The sequence below is a fragment of the Ambystoma mexicanum genome, chromosome 4q, assembly GCF_040938575.1.
Source record: "Ambystoma mexicanum isolate Mex_15411 chromosome 4q, UKY_AmexF1_1, whole genome shotgun sequence".
In the NCBI taxonomy this organism is placed as follows: Eukaryota; Metazoa; Chordata; class Amphibia; order Caudata; family Ambystomatidae; genus Ambystoma; species Ambystoma mexicanum.
Genome location: NC_090928.1, coordinates 1,043,069,375 through 1,043,083,414, shown reverse-complemented (window position 1 = coordinate 1,043,083,414; position 14,040 = coordinate 1,043,069,375). Strand labels below are relative to the sequence as shown.

The following is a 14,040-nucleotide window of genomic DNA, read 5'->3' as shown; positions in this document are numbered from 1 at the left end:
AATCCTAATAGGCTATCTGATGAGGTCTTTTTTTTAGTGATTTAGAGTGTTTGTTTAATCTAATTTCTGAATCAACTGAAGTAACAAATATTATTGTAACAGGTGATTTGAATCTACAACTATTACCCATCAATAATCACAAATACAATTTATCCTGTCAAAGATGGCACCGATTTAGGAAGGAGCGGGGGCTCCTCATGTGCAATGGGGCTCTTGTGGGAGATATTCCTCCACAGATGACCTGGCAAAGAGGGAAAACTGCTTCAATCATTGATTATACTTTTGTAGATGGCAGTATGTTCAATGCAAATATAAGTTTCAAGATAATATCACAAACATATTGTGATCACAACATGTTGAACCTAATATGGTTGTCTGAAGTTCAAGCTAGTCATGATAGATGTGAGTATTTCCCCCAAGCCATGATGGTTAACAATGCAAGAACGCGCTTAATATGGAATCTCCAGACTTTGACAGCATTTCATCGAAACGTGGAGAGTATCTGTCATGATGGCAATCTGTCTATGGTGATTACACTTGTTTTTTACACAGTTATCAACAAAAAGTACAGTCATCTACCAATGTACAATTCAAACCGCGGCATGAATTTGATGCGATGGTTCAATCAGACAAATCCATTCTGCGTAAAAACAAAAAGTTGGTAGCACTCTCTAATTGCGAAAATAAACACAAACGCATGTGTGTTCTTTCTTGCCAGGATAAAAACTGGTTACGTTCACACCGAATCCAACTGTTTCAAATAGATGGTGAATCCATGTTGGCCAACATTTTGCGCAAAAACGCTGCACAAATTTGGACTTTGATGAACTCTGCTAACAACATGTCACAAAAGTCTGTCCAACTCAATGGTGTCAATGAGACGGAGTTGGTGGCTTACTTCTCTAACATGTACCAAAACCGATGGAGGTCAACTCATATACAACCATAGATAGCTCAAACTATGAGGGACTATCCATTGAGGAAATTTTTTTTTTTTAATATACTAAAACTCAATAACTCCCGTGCGCCTGGCCCGGATGGACTAAGTAACTTTCTTTTCAAACAACATCCAGCAATTTGGTTAAAATACTTTAAATCATCTTTAACCAGATCATTTTTAGCCATCACCTACCCTCCTCCTGCCAATCTGCAGTAATAGTGCCTATTTTCAAGAGGGGTGACAAGTCTATGGCGAGTAATTATAGACCAATCTCCCTGCTAGATGCACCTGGAAAATTGTTTTCAAAATTCATACTTCGAGACTTCAATAGGTGGACTTCAGAAGCCGGTGTAAGAGATCCTATGCAAATGGTCTTTATGGCCGGCATGGGTACTGGCGTGAATCTCATGACACTTACATCTATAATCACATTCCACCAGGCCAGAAAGCAAGCCCTATATATTACCTTTGTTGATTTACGTGCTGTTTTCGATTCTATCTCGAGAGAATTATTGATTCACAAGTTAATTCACCAGGGTTGTCCGCTCTATTTTATTTCCTTAATTAAAGACCTGCATACAAACAATTCAATACAAGTAAGACTCTCGGTGGATGGTAGATTATCAACTCCGATATAAACACGTAGACGGGTGAGACAAGGGTGTATCTTGGCTCCGGCCATATTCAACTTCTTTATTTCTGATGTGGGGAGTGCTTTTTCTTACATCTTAACTGACTCTCCAAAATTGGCAAATAAACCGATACCCTTTCTAATGTATGCTGATGATTTGGTCTTAATGTCTAAGACTCCAAAAGGGCTTCAGAAAGCCTTGGATGCTCTTGCAGCTTATACCCAGGTGAATCACTTGTCTATTAATCTTGAGAAGACTAAGGTTATGCTGTTTAATCCTTCTAGAAAATACGGCTGTAAGTATGGCGTTTGGACTCCTATGGGGACTAGATTACAAGTAGTACAAACCTATACTTACTTAGGAGTGCAAATGGTAAGTTATGGAGGTGTGCTTCTGTATGGGCAATTGTTATCTCATAAAGTCACAACGGCCATACAACAGACCAAGATTATACTACACAAATATGGCAAATTTACTGTTGCCCCTGCTTTGACATATCATCAAAAAACACCACCAATACTGCTTTATGCAGCTGAAACTAGACCTATATTGATGAAACAATTCTGGTCCACTTTTGAGGGCAAATATTGGTGCGGGGTACTTAATCTTCCTTCCTGCACTCCACTCCCCTTCATACGAAATGATCTTGGGTTAATTAATATCTCTACATGAGATACATCTGGCAAATTTTGGCATTGTTCAGAAAATGCCTTTTGGCTTATCACACACGCTCTGTTCAGGGTATTTTGGCGGATCATGTCTTTACATTGACCAATGCCTTTATCACCAAATGGCGGTCTAAAGTGATTCAGGCGTTGGCATGGGTGGACGTCTCTTTAATGACTCTCCTTCAAAACCCGACACAGGTCAAAACTAGATTATTTGCCTTTGATTGGGAAAGCACTAATGAAGATTGCTCAAAATATCGTGATTTTGATGTACACTTATTTTCTAGGAAACAACCTAGCATCCCAGAAGCATATTCGGTTAAAGCTCCGTCTATAGCCCACATACATGAATTTTTGCGTTTGAGGCTAAATCTATGACCTACCAGACAGATTCTGGTGCAGCGGAAAATTCTTAAAGAAGCTATGAAGTTTTGTCGATTTTGCCAGCAAAAAAGTATTGAAGAAAACCTAAGGCATCTTCTAACTGAATGTGTGGCATTGGTCAATCAACGTAGGGTCCACTTTGAGTCAATAGTAAAGTTGTACGGAGTGCGTACTTCAGAAACATTGTGGAAAATGATTTATTCTGGATATTCCACAGTTGTAAGACTCGGAGCCTTGGCCTTCTTACATGAGCTAAAATTCCATGAGATTAATGCCTGTCTGTTACAGGATAACCACAGTAAATCTTGTGTTTATACTTTTTTATTTTTAAGTTCAACTGTCCATTGTTGATTTTAATTTTTCTCGGTTTATTCTTTTTACTTACGTTCTAATGCTTAGTTTATTGACATTTGACAGGGCTGTTGATGTGGATGGTTTTTGTTTTTATTGTGTGATAATATATTATCTGAAAGTTTTGATATGTTTTAATGAATGAATTATATTGTAAAGTTGATTTTATCCGATATATCAATAAAAATAAATGTTCGTATACTCTGAGACTGTATCTCCATGGCAGCAGAGCACATTCCCGAAGGGGATGAAAGGGACGGCTTCTTAGCTATTGTTGAGGACGGCAAAGAGGCCATGGGTGAGTCCCTTCAATCAGGATTGGATTCTGCAGATAGCATCAGCAGATCCATGGCTACCAGAACTGATTTGCGTTCTTGAAGTCGGGTTTTGTACCGGATGAGCAATCTAGGCTTCTCAACATGCCTTTTGACCGGTCTCATCTTTTTGGCAACAAGGCTGACGAGAGCCTTGAGAAGTTGCAGACCTCAAAGGCGGCAGCCAAATCTTTAGCCACCGCTATTAGGCAACCTCAGCCTTTTTGTCCTAGTGGGCAACTTTGGGGGGGTAGATCTTTTTTTGCTACTACTCCTCCTCGGTTGGAAGGGTGAGAGGAATGGCCAGTCAAAGAGGCGAGACAAGATTTCCTGTTGCTGGACGAGGTAGAGGTGCAAATCCAGCTCAAGCAGCATCCTCCTTACCATCGGCCTCTGCAGCAGCCGCAACAAAATCACTCCGAGGTCTTGAGCCACAGTTTACCAGTGGGGGGGGCAGACTGTCTCAGCAAGAATGGCGAGACATTACTTTGGATGCTTGGGCTTTGGAAACCATAGCCCACGGTTATTGCCTTCCTTTTATAAGAATACCTCAGAACAATCCACTGGGGATCCATGAGGATTCCAGATCCACTCCTTGTGCAGGAAATTTTAACCCTGCTAGAGAAAGGCGCTATAGAACCAGTACCTGTAACGGAGAGGAACAAGGGATGTACTCACCATATTTTTTTATTCCCAAAAAGGAAAGGACTGAGACCCAGCTTGGGCTTGGGATACTTGAACAAGTTCCTCATGAAAGACAAATTCAAGATGGTCACACTTTCTCAGATTCTTCAGGCCCTCCAATTCCAGGATTGGTGGTGCCATTTGACCTTCAGGATGCTTATTTTCATGTGCCAATCCATCTGAAGCACAGAAAATATGTGAGGTTCGCGGTTGGCGGTTCTCATTATCTGCCATTCGGGCTGACCTCCGCCCCAAGGGTTTTCAGCAAACTGATGGTGGTGATGGCAGTGAGTCTCAGGGGGGATGCGTGGGGGGGTTCATGTCCACCCGTACCTGGACGATTGGCTGATCAGGGCGCGTTCTCCCAAACAAGCTCTAGATCATCTTAGTCACCTGCCACTCTCTTCACAGATTGGGCTTCTCCCTCAATTAAAAGAAGTCTCATATGACACCTTCCCAAAAGCTCCAGTACATGACAGCTGTGCTAGACACATCCTTGGGAAAGAGCTCGCCACCCGAGGTGAGGGCTCAAGACATTCTTCAGATGGTTACCAAGTTTCAGGGTGCCCCGAATCTTCCGGCCTATGACTTTTTGAGGTTGCTCTGCCTCATAGCATCCTGCATTTTTCAGGTGCCGGAGGCCCATCTGAAAATGAGATCCCTTCAATGGGCTTTAAGGACACAGTGGTCCCAGTTCTCAGGAAAAATGTCAGATCGACTTCAGAGTCTCACAGGATCTTCTGTGGTTGGCCTACAAGGACAATGTTCTGAAGGGAGAACCCTTTTGGCAACCATGGCCGGAGAATACAGTAGTGACGGACGCCTCACTCACAGGGTGGGCAGCCTATGCCAACAATCTGACAGTGGTCATTGGTCTCCATCGGATTCCAAACTACACATCAATGTTTTGGAGCTGAGGGCAATCATCTAGCGCTGAAGTCCTTCCTGCCCTCTGTCTGGGTAAAGAATGTCTTGATAATGACGGACAACACAGTGGCCATTCGCTACCTCAACAAGAGATGAGGCGTAGGGTCACTACCACTGTGCAGAGAGGCAATGCAGCTCTGATACTGAGCAATTCAAGAAGGAATCTCCCTATCGGCAGTTCACCTAGCTGGAGAGCAGAACACAGCGGCGGACAAACTGAGCAGTCAGAGCACAGTCTCTCACGAGTGGGATCTAGCTCAGAAAGTCCTTCAAGAGATCTTCACCCTTTGGAGAACCCCTCAAGTGAATCTGTTCGCGATCAGTGTCAACCGGAAGTGCGAATTGTACTCCTCAGAGAATTTCCTCCAAGAGGAGCTGTAGTAGACGCGTTCGTGATGGACTGGGAGTTTCCACTCCTGTACCCGTTTCCTCCAGTCCCCATCATTCCTCATGTAATCAGGAGGTTGAGAAGGTTTGAGAAATGCATGAATCTAACTGCTCCGGATTGGGCCAGGAGGACGTGGTACCCGGACCTTATGGACATGTGCATCTGTCCTCTGATGTGTCTTCTACATAGAGAGGACCTTCTCTCTCTCGATTTAGAAAGGTCAGGTTCTCCATCCAGAGGTTAAAACTCTCAACCTTCACGCTTGGTTTCTGAAAGGCTGAGATACAAGGATTGGGACCTCCCGGATGACGTTAATGGAGGTGTTGCTTTCGGCCAGAAGAGCAGCAACAAAATCTTCATATGGGAGCGTGGGAAGGGACTGGACGCGTGGATGGGTGGATGGATGGATGGATGGATGGATGGATGGATGGATGGATGGATGGATGGCTGGCTGGCTGGCGCAGGCGCTTATTAATAAACTACTATGACCCACACCCACATGGCTGCTAAGACAGGACCTGCTATGGAACTCAAGATGGCCCCCACTGACCCGAGTGCCTGGGGTTCCTGGTGGTCTAGTGTTACAGGGTGCAGCCCAAGGCTATAAAACCACGCCCCAGGCCACACCCTGTGCTTAGTGTTTCTTCTGCTACCTGCGAGAGCAGTGTAATGCTTACCGCTCCTGTTTTCACGTGCGCAGTGATTTCCAGCCTCACCTGTGCACGCCCGAACTCTTCTGTGCTTTGAATCTTTACCTGAATGCATACTTACTTGAAGACTCCTCAAGCGAACTCCATAGCAGCCGCAACTCCAGATACTTACTTGGAATCTTCATCGCTCGGGTCACGCAGCAGCTCCGGCTCCTGTAACAAGAGAGACAACCGTAAGAGACCACTAGTTTAAACAGCGCCTGCCCGAATTCTCCTTTGAGAACGCGCTTACCTGTACGTGTTGTCGGCCGGCTGGAATCCTGCTTAGCCGTAGCTTCAATTATTCCTCGTGCAGTGGCCGAATCCGGAATGACGTCCTACGCATTCCATACCTGCAGGAAAACAAAGAGAAAGGTGACTTGTTAATGCACTCTGCGCCACCAGGCAAGAACGAACTTTACAACTTCACGCCACAAGCTGCCAGAACTCTAGAAGGACACAAGCAGCACTTTACACATACTTACCTCAGCACTTCCAGCATCTTGTATGCCGCAGCTGGCCTGGGCCACTACTTTCAGTCAAGCAACTGAAGTCTGATGCTTACCTGACACCTTCAGCCGCCTTCTTCCTTTAACACGGTGAGCTAAGCTGCCTGCATGCCAGCCAGCATTACTAAAGGAGACATTAGAGGGCGGTGATGGGGAAAGCAGGGAACGCATACTGAATACTTGCACTTGCTTATCCTTCGGTCTTCATCCAGACCCCCTTGCACATCTTACCAGAGGCTCAAATTCCTACCAGGCCACTCCCAACCACACTGGTCCACTGGCTATTGCTCTTTGGTGGGACAGTTGGGAAGGAGTGGTTTGGGAATCCATCATAACCAGTTCATCCAATGGAGGAAACGTTCCAAGACAGTCCGGACCAGGCACTCCTGCAGGGCACCAGAGGTAAGCGTTGGAGAACGCTAATGCCCATGTTTAAAAGCCGTGCCCGAGTGCCATGGATTTGGAAGTAGATCTTGGCAGCACTCCTGGGGGACTTGCGGGCAGAGGTTCACGCAGCCCATTCCGAAATAGTGCTGTAGCAGGGCCAGCTCAAATCCAACTAGCTACTCCTGTTACTGTTCCCTTAGATTCTCCAGAGCGGTTTTTGGGGTATCCACAGAGGTATGCTATCTTCATGAACCAGTGCAGGCATCATTTTTTGTGTCGGCCAGGTGCATTCCCTACTGATCAGACCACGGTTGCCTTTGTATTATCATATTTGGATGGCCACGCAGCCAGTTGGTCAGTGCCATTAGTCAACCGGGATGAGAGCAGTTCTGGAAAAATTACAACAACACCAGTTATATGCAAAGTTGGAGAAATGTTCCTTTATGTGACCAAAGTGGGGTTCTTGGGCTTTATCTTTATCTTGCAGGGAATACAAATGGACAATCGAAAGGTGGAAGCAATCTTATAATGGCCCTCTCCTACATCAGTAAATGCAGTACAGAGCTTCCTGGGGTTTGCCAATTTTTACATGCGATTTATATCTGACTTCTCAAACATCGCACACCCAATTACCTCACTGCTCGGAAAAAAAACCCTTCACGTGGCCCGCAGAAGCTGAACAAGCGTTGAACCAACTCAAAAGGCAGTTTACCACCGCGCCGGTACTTAGGCACCCAGAGCTCCTGTTTCTGGTAGAAACTGATGCATCAAGTGTGGCAATGGGTGCCGTGCTGTTCCAACGAGACCCTGAAACTAACCAATTGCATCCAGTGGCATTCTGGTCCAAGAGGTTTTCTCTGGCCGAGTTAAATTATGCAATAACAGATAAGAGGCTACCATCAAGCAGCTACCACCACCTGCTTGGAGCATGTCATACCATCACAGTGTTCACCAATCATCATAACCTACAATACCTACGGACAGCCCAAGCACAATCCCTGCGCCAACTGAGGTAGGCCCAGTTCTTTACAGAATATGATTTCACTGTAACATTTTGTCCGGGAGTGAGAAACGGAAAAGCTGATGCTTTGTCCTGTATTGGATGGGATGCGGAAGGGCAAGACGTGTATGCAGCCCCGGAACCATTTGCAATAATCCCTGAAAACAAGCTGTAGGAGTGACAAGTACTTCTCTGCCCACATTGGACCAGTTATGGAATTAAGTCAGACAATCCATTATGCCAGAACAATTACAGGCTTGGGTATCGCAGGATCCTCAACGAACTGAAGATGACGGTTTACCTTATTACCGAAAACGCCTGTATTTACCAAATTCCACTATGCAGCACAAAGTTCTGCACACCTATCATGATACACTGACAGCTCGGCACCCTCTAATCACAAAAACTATGGCAAATATCCAACAGTATTTCTGGTGGCCCACATGGCAAAAGGACATTGTGCAATATGTAAAGACCTATAATGTGTGCGCATGAAATAAAGTACCAAAAGCCAATCCATAGGGGTTAGTCCGCCCATTCTCCATACCACCTGCACCGTGTCATACAATATCCCTGGACTTTATCATCGAGTTTCCCCCTTTTATGGGTACAATACCATCCTGGTAGTTGTCAAACTCTTAGCAAAAATGGCACACTTCATTTCCCTGACGGGATTACCCAATGCAGGGACATCGGCACAAACATTCCTGACAAACATAGTACGACTACATGGTTTCCCTTCTGTTATTATCTCTCGACCAAGGAAGCATAGAGTGAGCGTGTTGCAGGCACTTTCATCCAAGCCACCCTTTACCATCTTCCACAAGGACAAGGTGGTTTTAAGGGGCAAGCCCTCTTTTTTTTTTAACCCAAAATAATTTGAGACTTTCATTTGAGTCAGAAAATTGTTCTTCCTTCCTTCTATCCTCCACCTCATCCTGGTAAGGAAGAGGAAAGACTCCACAGATTGGACCCTAGGAGAGCGTTAAGCTTTTACATCTCCAGAATGTCTAAATTGCGGGTTGACGATGAACTCTTCATAGGATACACAGGACATAAATTAGGTCAGGGTGTTTCCAAACAGACCTTATCTAGATGGATAATCCTCACAATATCAGAATGCTACAGGCTAGCAGGGAAAGACCCTCCTGAACGTTTAAGAGCTCATTCAACCAGGGGCATGGCTACATCTATGGCCCTTCAAAGGGGCATACCAATTAAAGCAATTTGTGAAGCAGCAACGTGGTCTTCCATACACACGTTTACTAAACATTATCAACTGGATGATTCTTTTGGCAAAGCAGTCCTTGATTCTATCCATGAAAATGTATAAATTCAATTCTACTCCCTCTGCCAAAGCATAACACTGCCTTGGGAGTCTGTCAAAGATGAGGAATACGTAGGAGGACACAATCCATTCAAAGAACAAGTTACTTACCCCTGGTAATGTTCTTTCAACTGGATGTTCCTCCCACGTATTCCTGATCGCCCTCCCATCCTACCCCTCAGTAGAATTTCCTGTGCTATTACAGCTTCCATTCCATCAAGGCTGAGTATGGTAATTCCCGTGTTTTACGGGTTTCTCTGCTGCAAGAGGAGGGAAAAACAGAATTGAGGCCAACGGGCGCTGCGTGTGCTATATATGCCTTTGATGACATCACCCTCAACGGAGGCCTTCAAAGGACATCGACTCGATGCCATCGATGCACAGCGCCCTCTGCCAAAATGTATTTTCCGGAGCCGCTGAAGCTGGACAACAAGTGTCAACAATGAGGAATACGTGGGAGGAACATCTAGTCGAAAGAATGTTACCGGGGTAAGTAACTTGTTCTTCTGTTCAAGAGCATCCCCTTTCAATACAAGAGACAATATTTTAAGTGCTACTACATTAGCTTCTTGCGTTAGTAATGGAATTGTTTTCTTTTTTCTTTTTTTAAAATGTTATTGTAAATGGTTTAAAAAAAAACCTACACTATAAATACAATCACATCATCATAGTCTTCATAAAAAAATTCCATCACTCAAAATCCATAACATTATACAGTATCAAATATTAACCTGTAAAATTATTATAAATATGTTTAATATGACAATAAGTCCATGGATTTCACAAACGCAGCCACTGCTAAACCCCCCGAAGTATTCTGAACATTCAGGCGTCTCGTCCATAAAGAGTCCTCACTCACACCAATTAATAGCGGAGAATAAACTCATCCATTTAACATTCATTGAGTTACAGTGCACTCGTTTTAAGTACTACTACATCAGCTTCTTGCATTATGGAATTGTTTTCTTTTAAATTTTACTTTTTGTGAAATGCAGTTGATGTTTATATTTTTTATATATATGATTGTATCCTCCCCTCTTAGAGCCGTGTTAATGATGTTGATTGTAGTATTTGGATGTACTGTATTGCTACTTTTATTTTACTGTTGGTTGTGTTATGGATTTTCTTCCGAAATAAACTAGAATGAAAGAGTTTGTGCACCATCACTCCCCATGATTTCTGGCATTGGCTGAAAGAAAGAGTAGGCTAAAAACAATGCATGTCAATAACTTTGCGCACTAGAGAGCCGCCCATGAATACAAATCCATCCCTACAAGAGTTTACTAAACTGTGTAGTTAGCTCGCCTTGTATTCATTTGAAGTAATCGGACAACAAATCGAACCATGTTTGTAAAACTATCAAGTGCATTGTGAATCATGAAGTTTTGACCATTTCCTTCAACATTAAGAGCCAGCGTATGGTGACGCATGTAGAGTTCCCGCTACAGAGTACTTTTATTTATTAAAACTCTGCATGGAATGCCATTAAATCATTGGTTCTTGTTTGTTTTCTTCAGGAATCATGACTCTTTCTCCATTTGATCAAATGAAGACAGCCTCTCTTCTCGGCGGATACAATGCAGCGATAAAGAGCAGCCCCCCGGCCATGTCTCAGTACATCACTGTGGGTTCCAATCCTTTCACTGGCTTCTTCTACGCCCTGGAGGTACGGCCCATCCATTTGGTTTATTTATGTTATTAATCTTCATTTGCTGAATGTATTAGTGTGGGATCACGTGCAATACTTGTATTTATAAATGTTTATTGACACAAAGCAGGGACGTAGGACATGGGGGTACAAATCCCCCCACAATTTTAAGTGGGGGGGGTATAATAGCTTTTACTCCCCCAAGCCCCAGATTATTTGGGTATCTGCTATAAAATACGACTGCAACCTGCACTGCAGGCTGCAGTTGTTATTTAAGCTTGCAAAAGTTAAAGTAGAGTCTACATTTACTTTTGCAAGCTTACAGTAGACTGACTGTCTGCAACTTCTTCTGCTGCCCTGTGCCTGCGCATAATGAACGTGCCCAGGCCGGGGAACAAACAAACTGCATGTGCCCTGCCTGCGCAGTGCAATGCTGTGCAGCCTCAGCCTCCGTTTCTCAGAACGAAGGAGAAGCCAGGCAGCGACGCGTGCTGCAGTGACTCTGTGCTTGTGACAGCGTGTGCGTTATCGAGTGAGAACAGGCTGAGCAGGCAGCAGCTACCGTAAGGAAAGTCAGTCAAGTGCCCCCCTCTCCTCTCTCAGGTGCAGGGCGGCATGGGGAGGATTTATTGGAGGCAATGTGCCAATCTCAGATATAGTTTCTAAACACGCGTGGCGATTTGCAAAACTGATTATGGAATCCTGGCCTCTTAATAAAATATTAAGAGGCCAGGATTCCCTGATCAGTTTGCAATATGCCGCACGTGCTTATAAACTGTATATCTGACGTTGCCAGTGGATTTATTTGGGGTGAATTCAATGTGCCAGTGTCAGATATACAGTTTCTAAACACGCGCAGCGCATTGAAAAACTTATTAGGGAATCGTGGCCTCTTAATGTTTCAATGAAACATTAAGAGGCCAAGATTCCCTGATCAGTTTACAACTTGCTGTGCATGTTTATAAACTGTATCAGACGTTGGCAGTAGCACACTTTCTCGAATGGGAACTAAACACTATCCTTTTACGAAACGCTTGTGTCCTGATTCCAGGCAGCATCAGACTTGACAATTTCTTGGAAACTACCAGACAATATTAAAAACGTTTAATCAATTCACTACAGCTATTTTACAACATGGAAACATCAGAAATTGACTTTAGAGATCCAGATACCGTTTTCTGGAATTCTGGCCCAGAAATTAAATAGACGTCAGTGTAATACATGAGTCCCGACCAAGAAGTCTAAAGAATATAAGACCAAACGGTCACTACATAACAGAATGTTGCTATACGAAAATTAACCCCTGAAGAATTTCCTTAAATTGTGTAAATCGATATAGGAAAGAAACATGTTGGGTAGTGTGGATTGTAGAATGTGAGGATGTATGGATGACATGAGTATGAATGAATAGAACATCTGATGTGGGGATATTCGAGCACCCAGTGAAGAAATGAGAGGACACAAAAAACAAACTAGGAACTGAAAAATCTGTCCTCATTTGATGAACTATTTGTAAGTAAGAATAGGTATTAGGTAACAGAATGTTATGTAGGTCTCTTTTTCGTGGTCAACGAGGCCAAAAATAGAGAAAAATGTGCAATAATTGATCTTAGATAAAAGTGTAATAATTTGTAGTAGAGGAAATTGTGAATGTATTTTTAGTGATGTTTTTATTGAGAAAAAATAAATTGATATTTTTGATAAAAAATAGTTTGGAATTAGTATGTTGTGATATAATGAACTAAACAGCATGCATAAATGAGCCAGAAAAAGGTACTGGAGAAGCAAGGGACCCTTTAAGCATTAGTGTGGTTTACTCTAGATTCTTTGTGTTGAGGGTTGTCTTAAAGAGGTCCAGAAAAATATTCCCTCTAGTCTCTCAAAGTGTTATATATGCATTGCAAAACTGATCAGGGAATCCTGGCCTCTTAATAAATTAAGAGGCCAGGATTCCCTGATCAGTTTGCAACATGCCGCTCGTGTTTATAAACTGTATTTCTGACGTTGTCAGTGGATTTATTTGGGGTGAATTCAATGTGCCAATGTCAGATATACAGTTTCTAAACACGCGCAGCGCATTGAAAAACTTATTAGGGAATCCTGGCCTCTTAAGGTTTCAATGAAACATTAAGAGGCTAAGATTCCCTGATCAGTTTACAACGTGCTGTGCATATTTATAAACTGTATATGAGACGTTGGCAGTGGCACACTTTCATGAATTGAAAAACCTGAGGGCCTGCCAGTGCCGCCCTCGTGTTTTTCAATTCATGACAGTGTGCCCCAGCCCCTGCAAAGAGGAACATCACATTTCGCATTGACCAACACGGGCTTGCAAGGCCGCACAAAAACATACAGAGGCCATTCACCTATACAGCAGAGGATGTCGGTATATATTGACATGTACATGCAGTTTCTATACAAATGCCACAACACTGTTTAATATATTATGTATTGCCTTTTTTTAAAGAGAAGGGCATGATGATTATTTTTTGCTGCTTACACTATACTAGTGCCCCTAAACCGTCAGGTTACTTTGAGATTGTTTCTAGTTTATTTCCAGCGTCACGCGTCGCATCCTACTAGGAGTTCTAGTAGGAGTTCTAGTAGGATGCAATGTGTGACGCTGGAAACGTGATTTTGCAGTACGAACATATTCTAAGAGTCTGATGGGACTCCGGCTTTCATATGCTGAAAATACGTTATTAGAGAGTTGTTGAACACCAAGAGGAGAGAATATTGCCCAGATTTGAGAAAGGCACACTAAGAGTGCCTTAACACATGTCATCAGCATGGGCTATATATATAGAAAAAACATGCGGAATAATGCAAGAAGAAGCAAACTTATATGATTCTTGATTATTATTTCAAGTGGCGCAGTAACAGATGTGAGCGGCACTTTTTTCTTGAGTCACTTCTAGGTTATCCCAAGTAAACATATATAGAAAATAATGCACAGTGGGGCGGCGGGTCACACGATTCGCCCAGGGTCACACAATCTGGCGAAGACTGGATTTTCTCCAAGATGTCCCTGTACCCCAGGCCTGGCTTGCAAAGTGCAGACACTGCCTGAGATAGCCTGACATTGTATACGAAATCCTCATGAAACCATATAAATTAAAATGAGGATGAGCCAATCTCAAGAAGGGCCGCTACGTGGGATGTGTGCTCTTTTCCATAGTAATGTCTAAGGCA

General features: G+C 43.4%; 1 protein-coding gene across 1 annotated transcript in view; it reads left to right on the top strand.

Moving 5' to 3' along the window:
* The window catches only part of RAB3GAP2 (RAB3 GTPase activating non-catalytic protein subunit 2), a 2,371,691-nt gene that overhangs the window by 453,700 nt on the left and 1,903,951 nt on the right, over positions 1-14,040 (top strand). Inside the window, exon 10 of the mRNA XM_069608591.1 lies at positions 10,718-10,866. Within this exon, the coding sequence (XP_069464692.1) occupies positions 10,718-10,866 (149 nt within the window). The remainder of the gene's footprint in view (positions 1-10,717; positions 10,867-14,040) is intronic.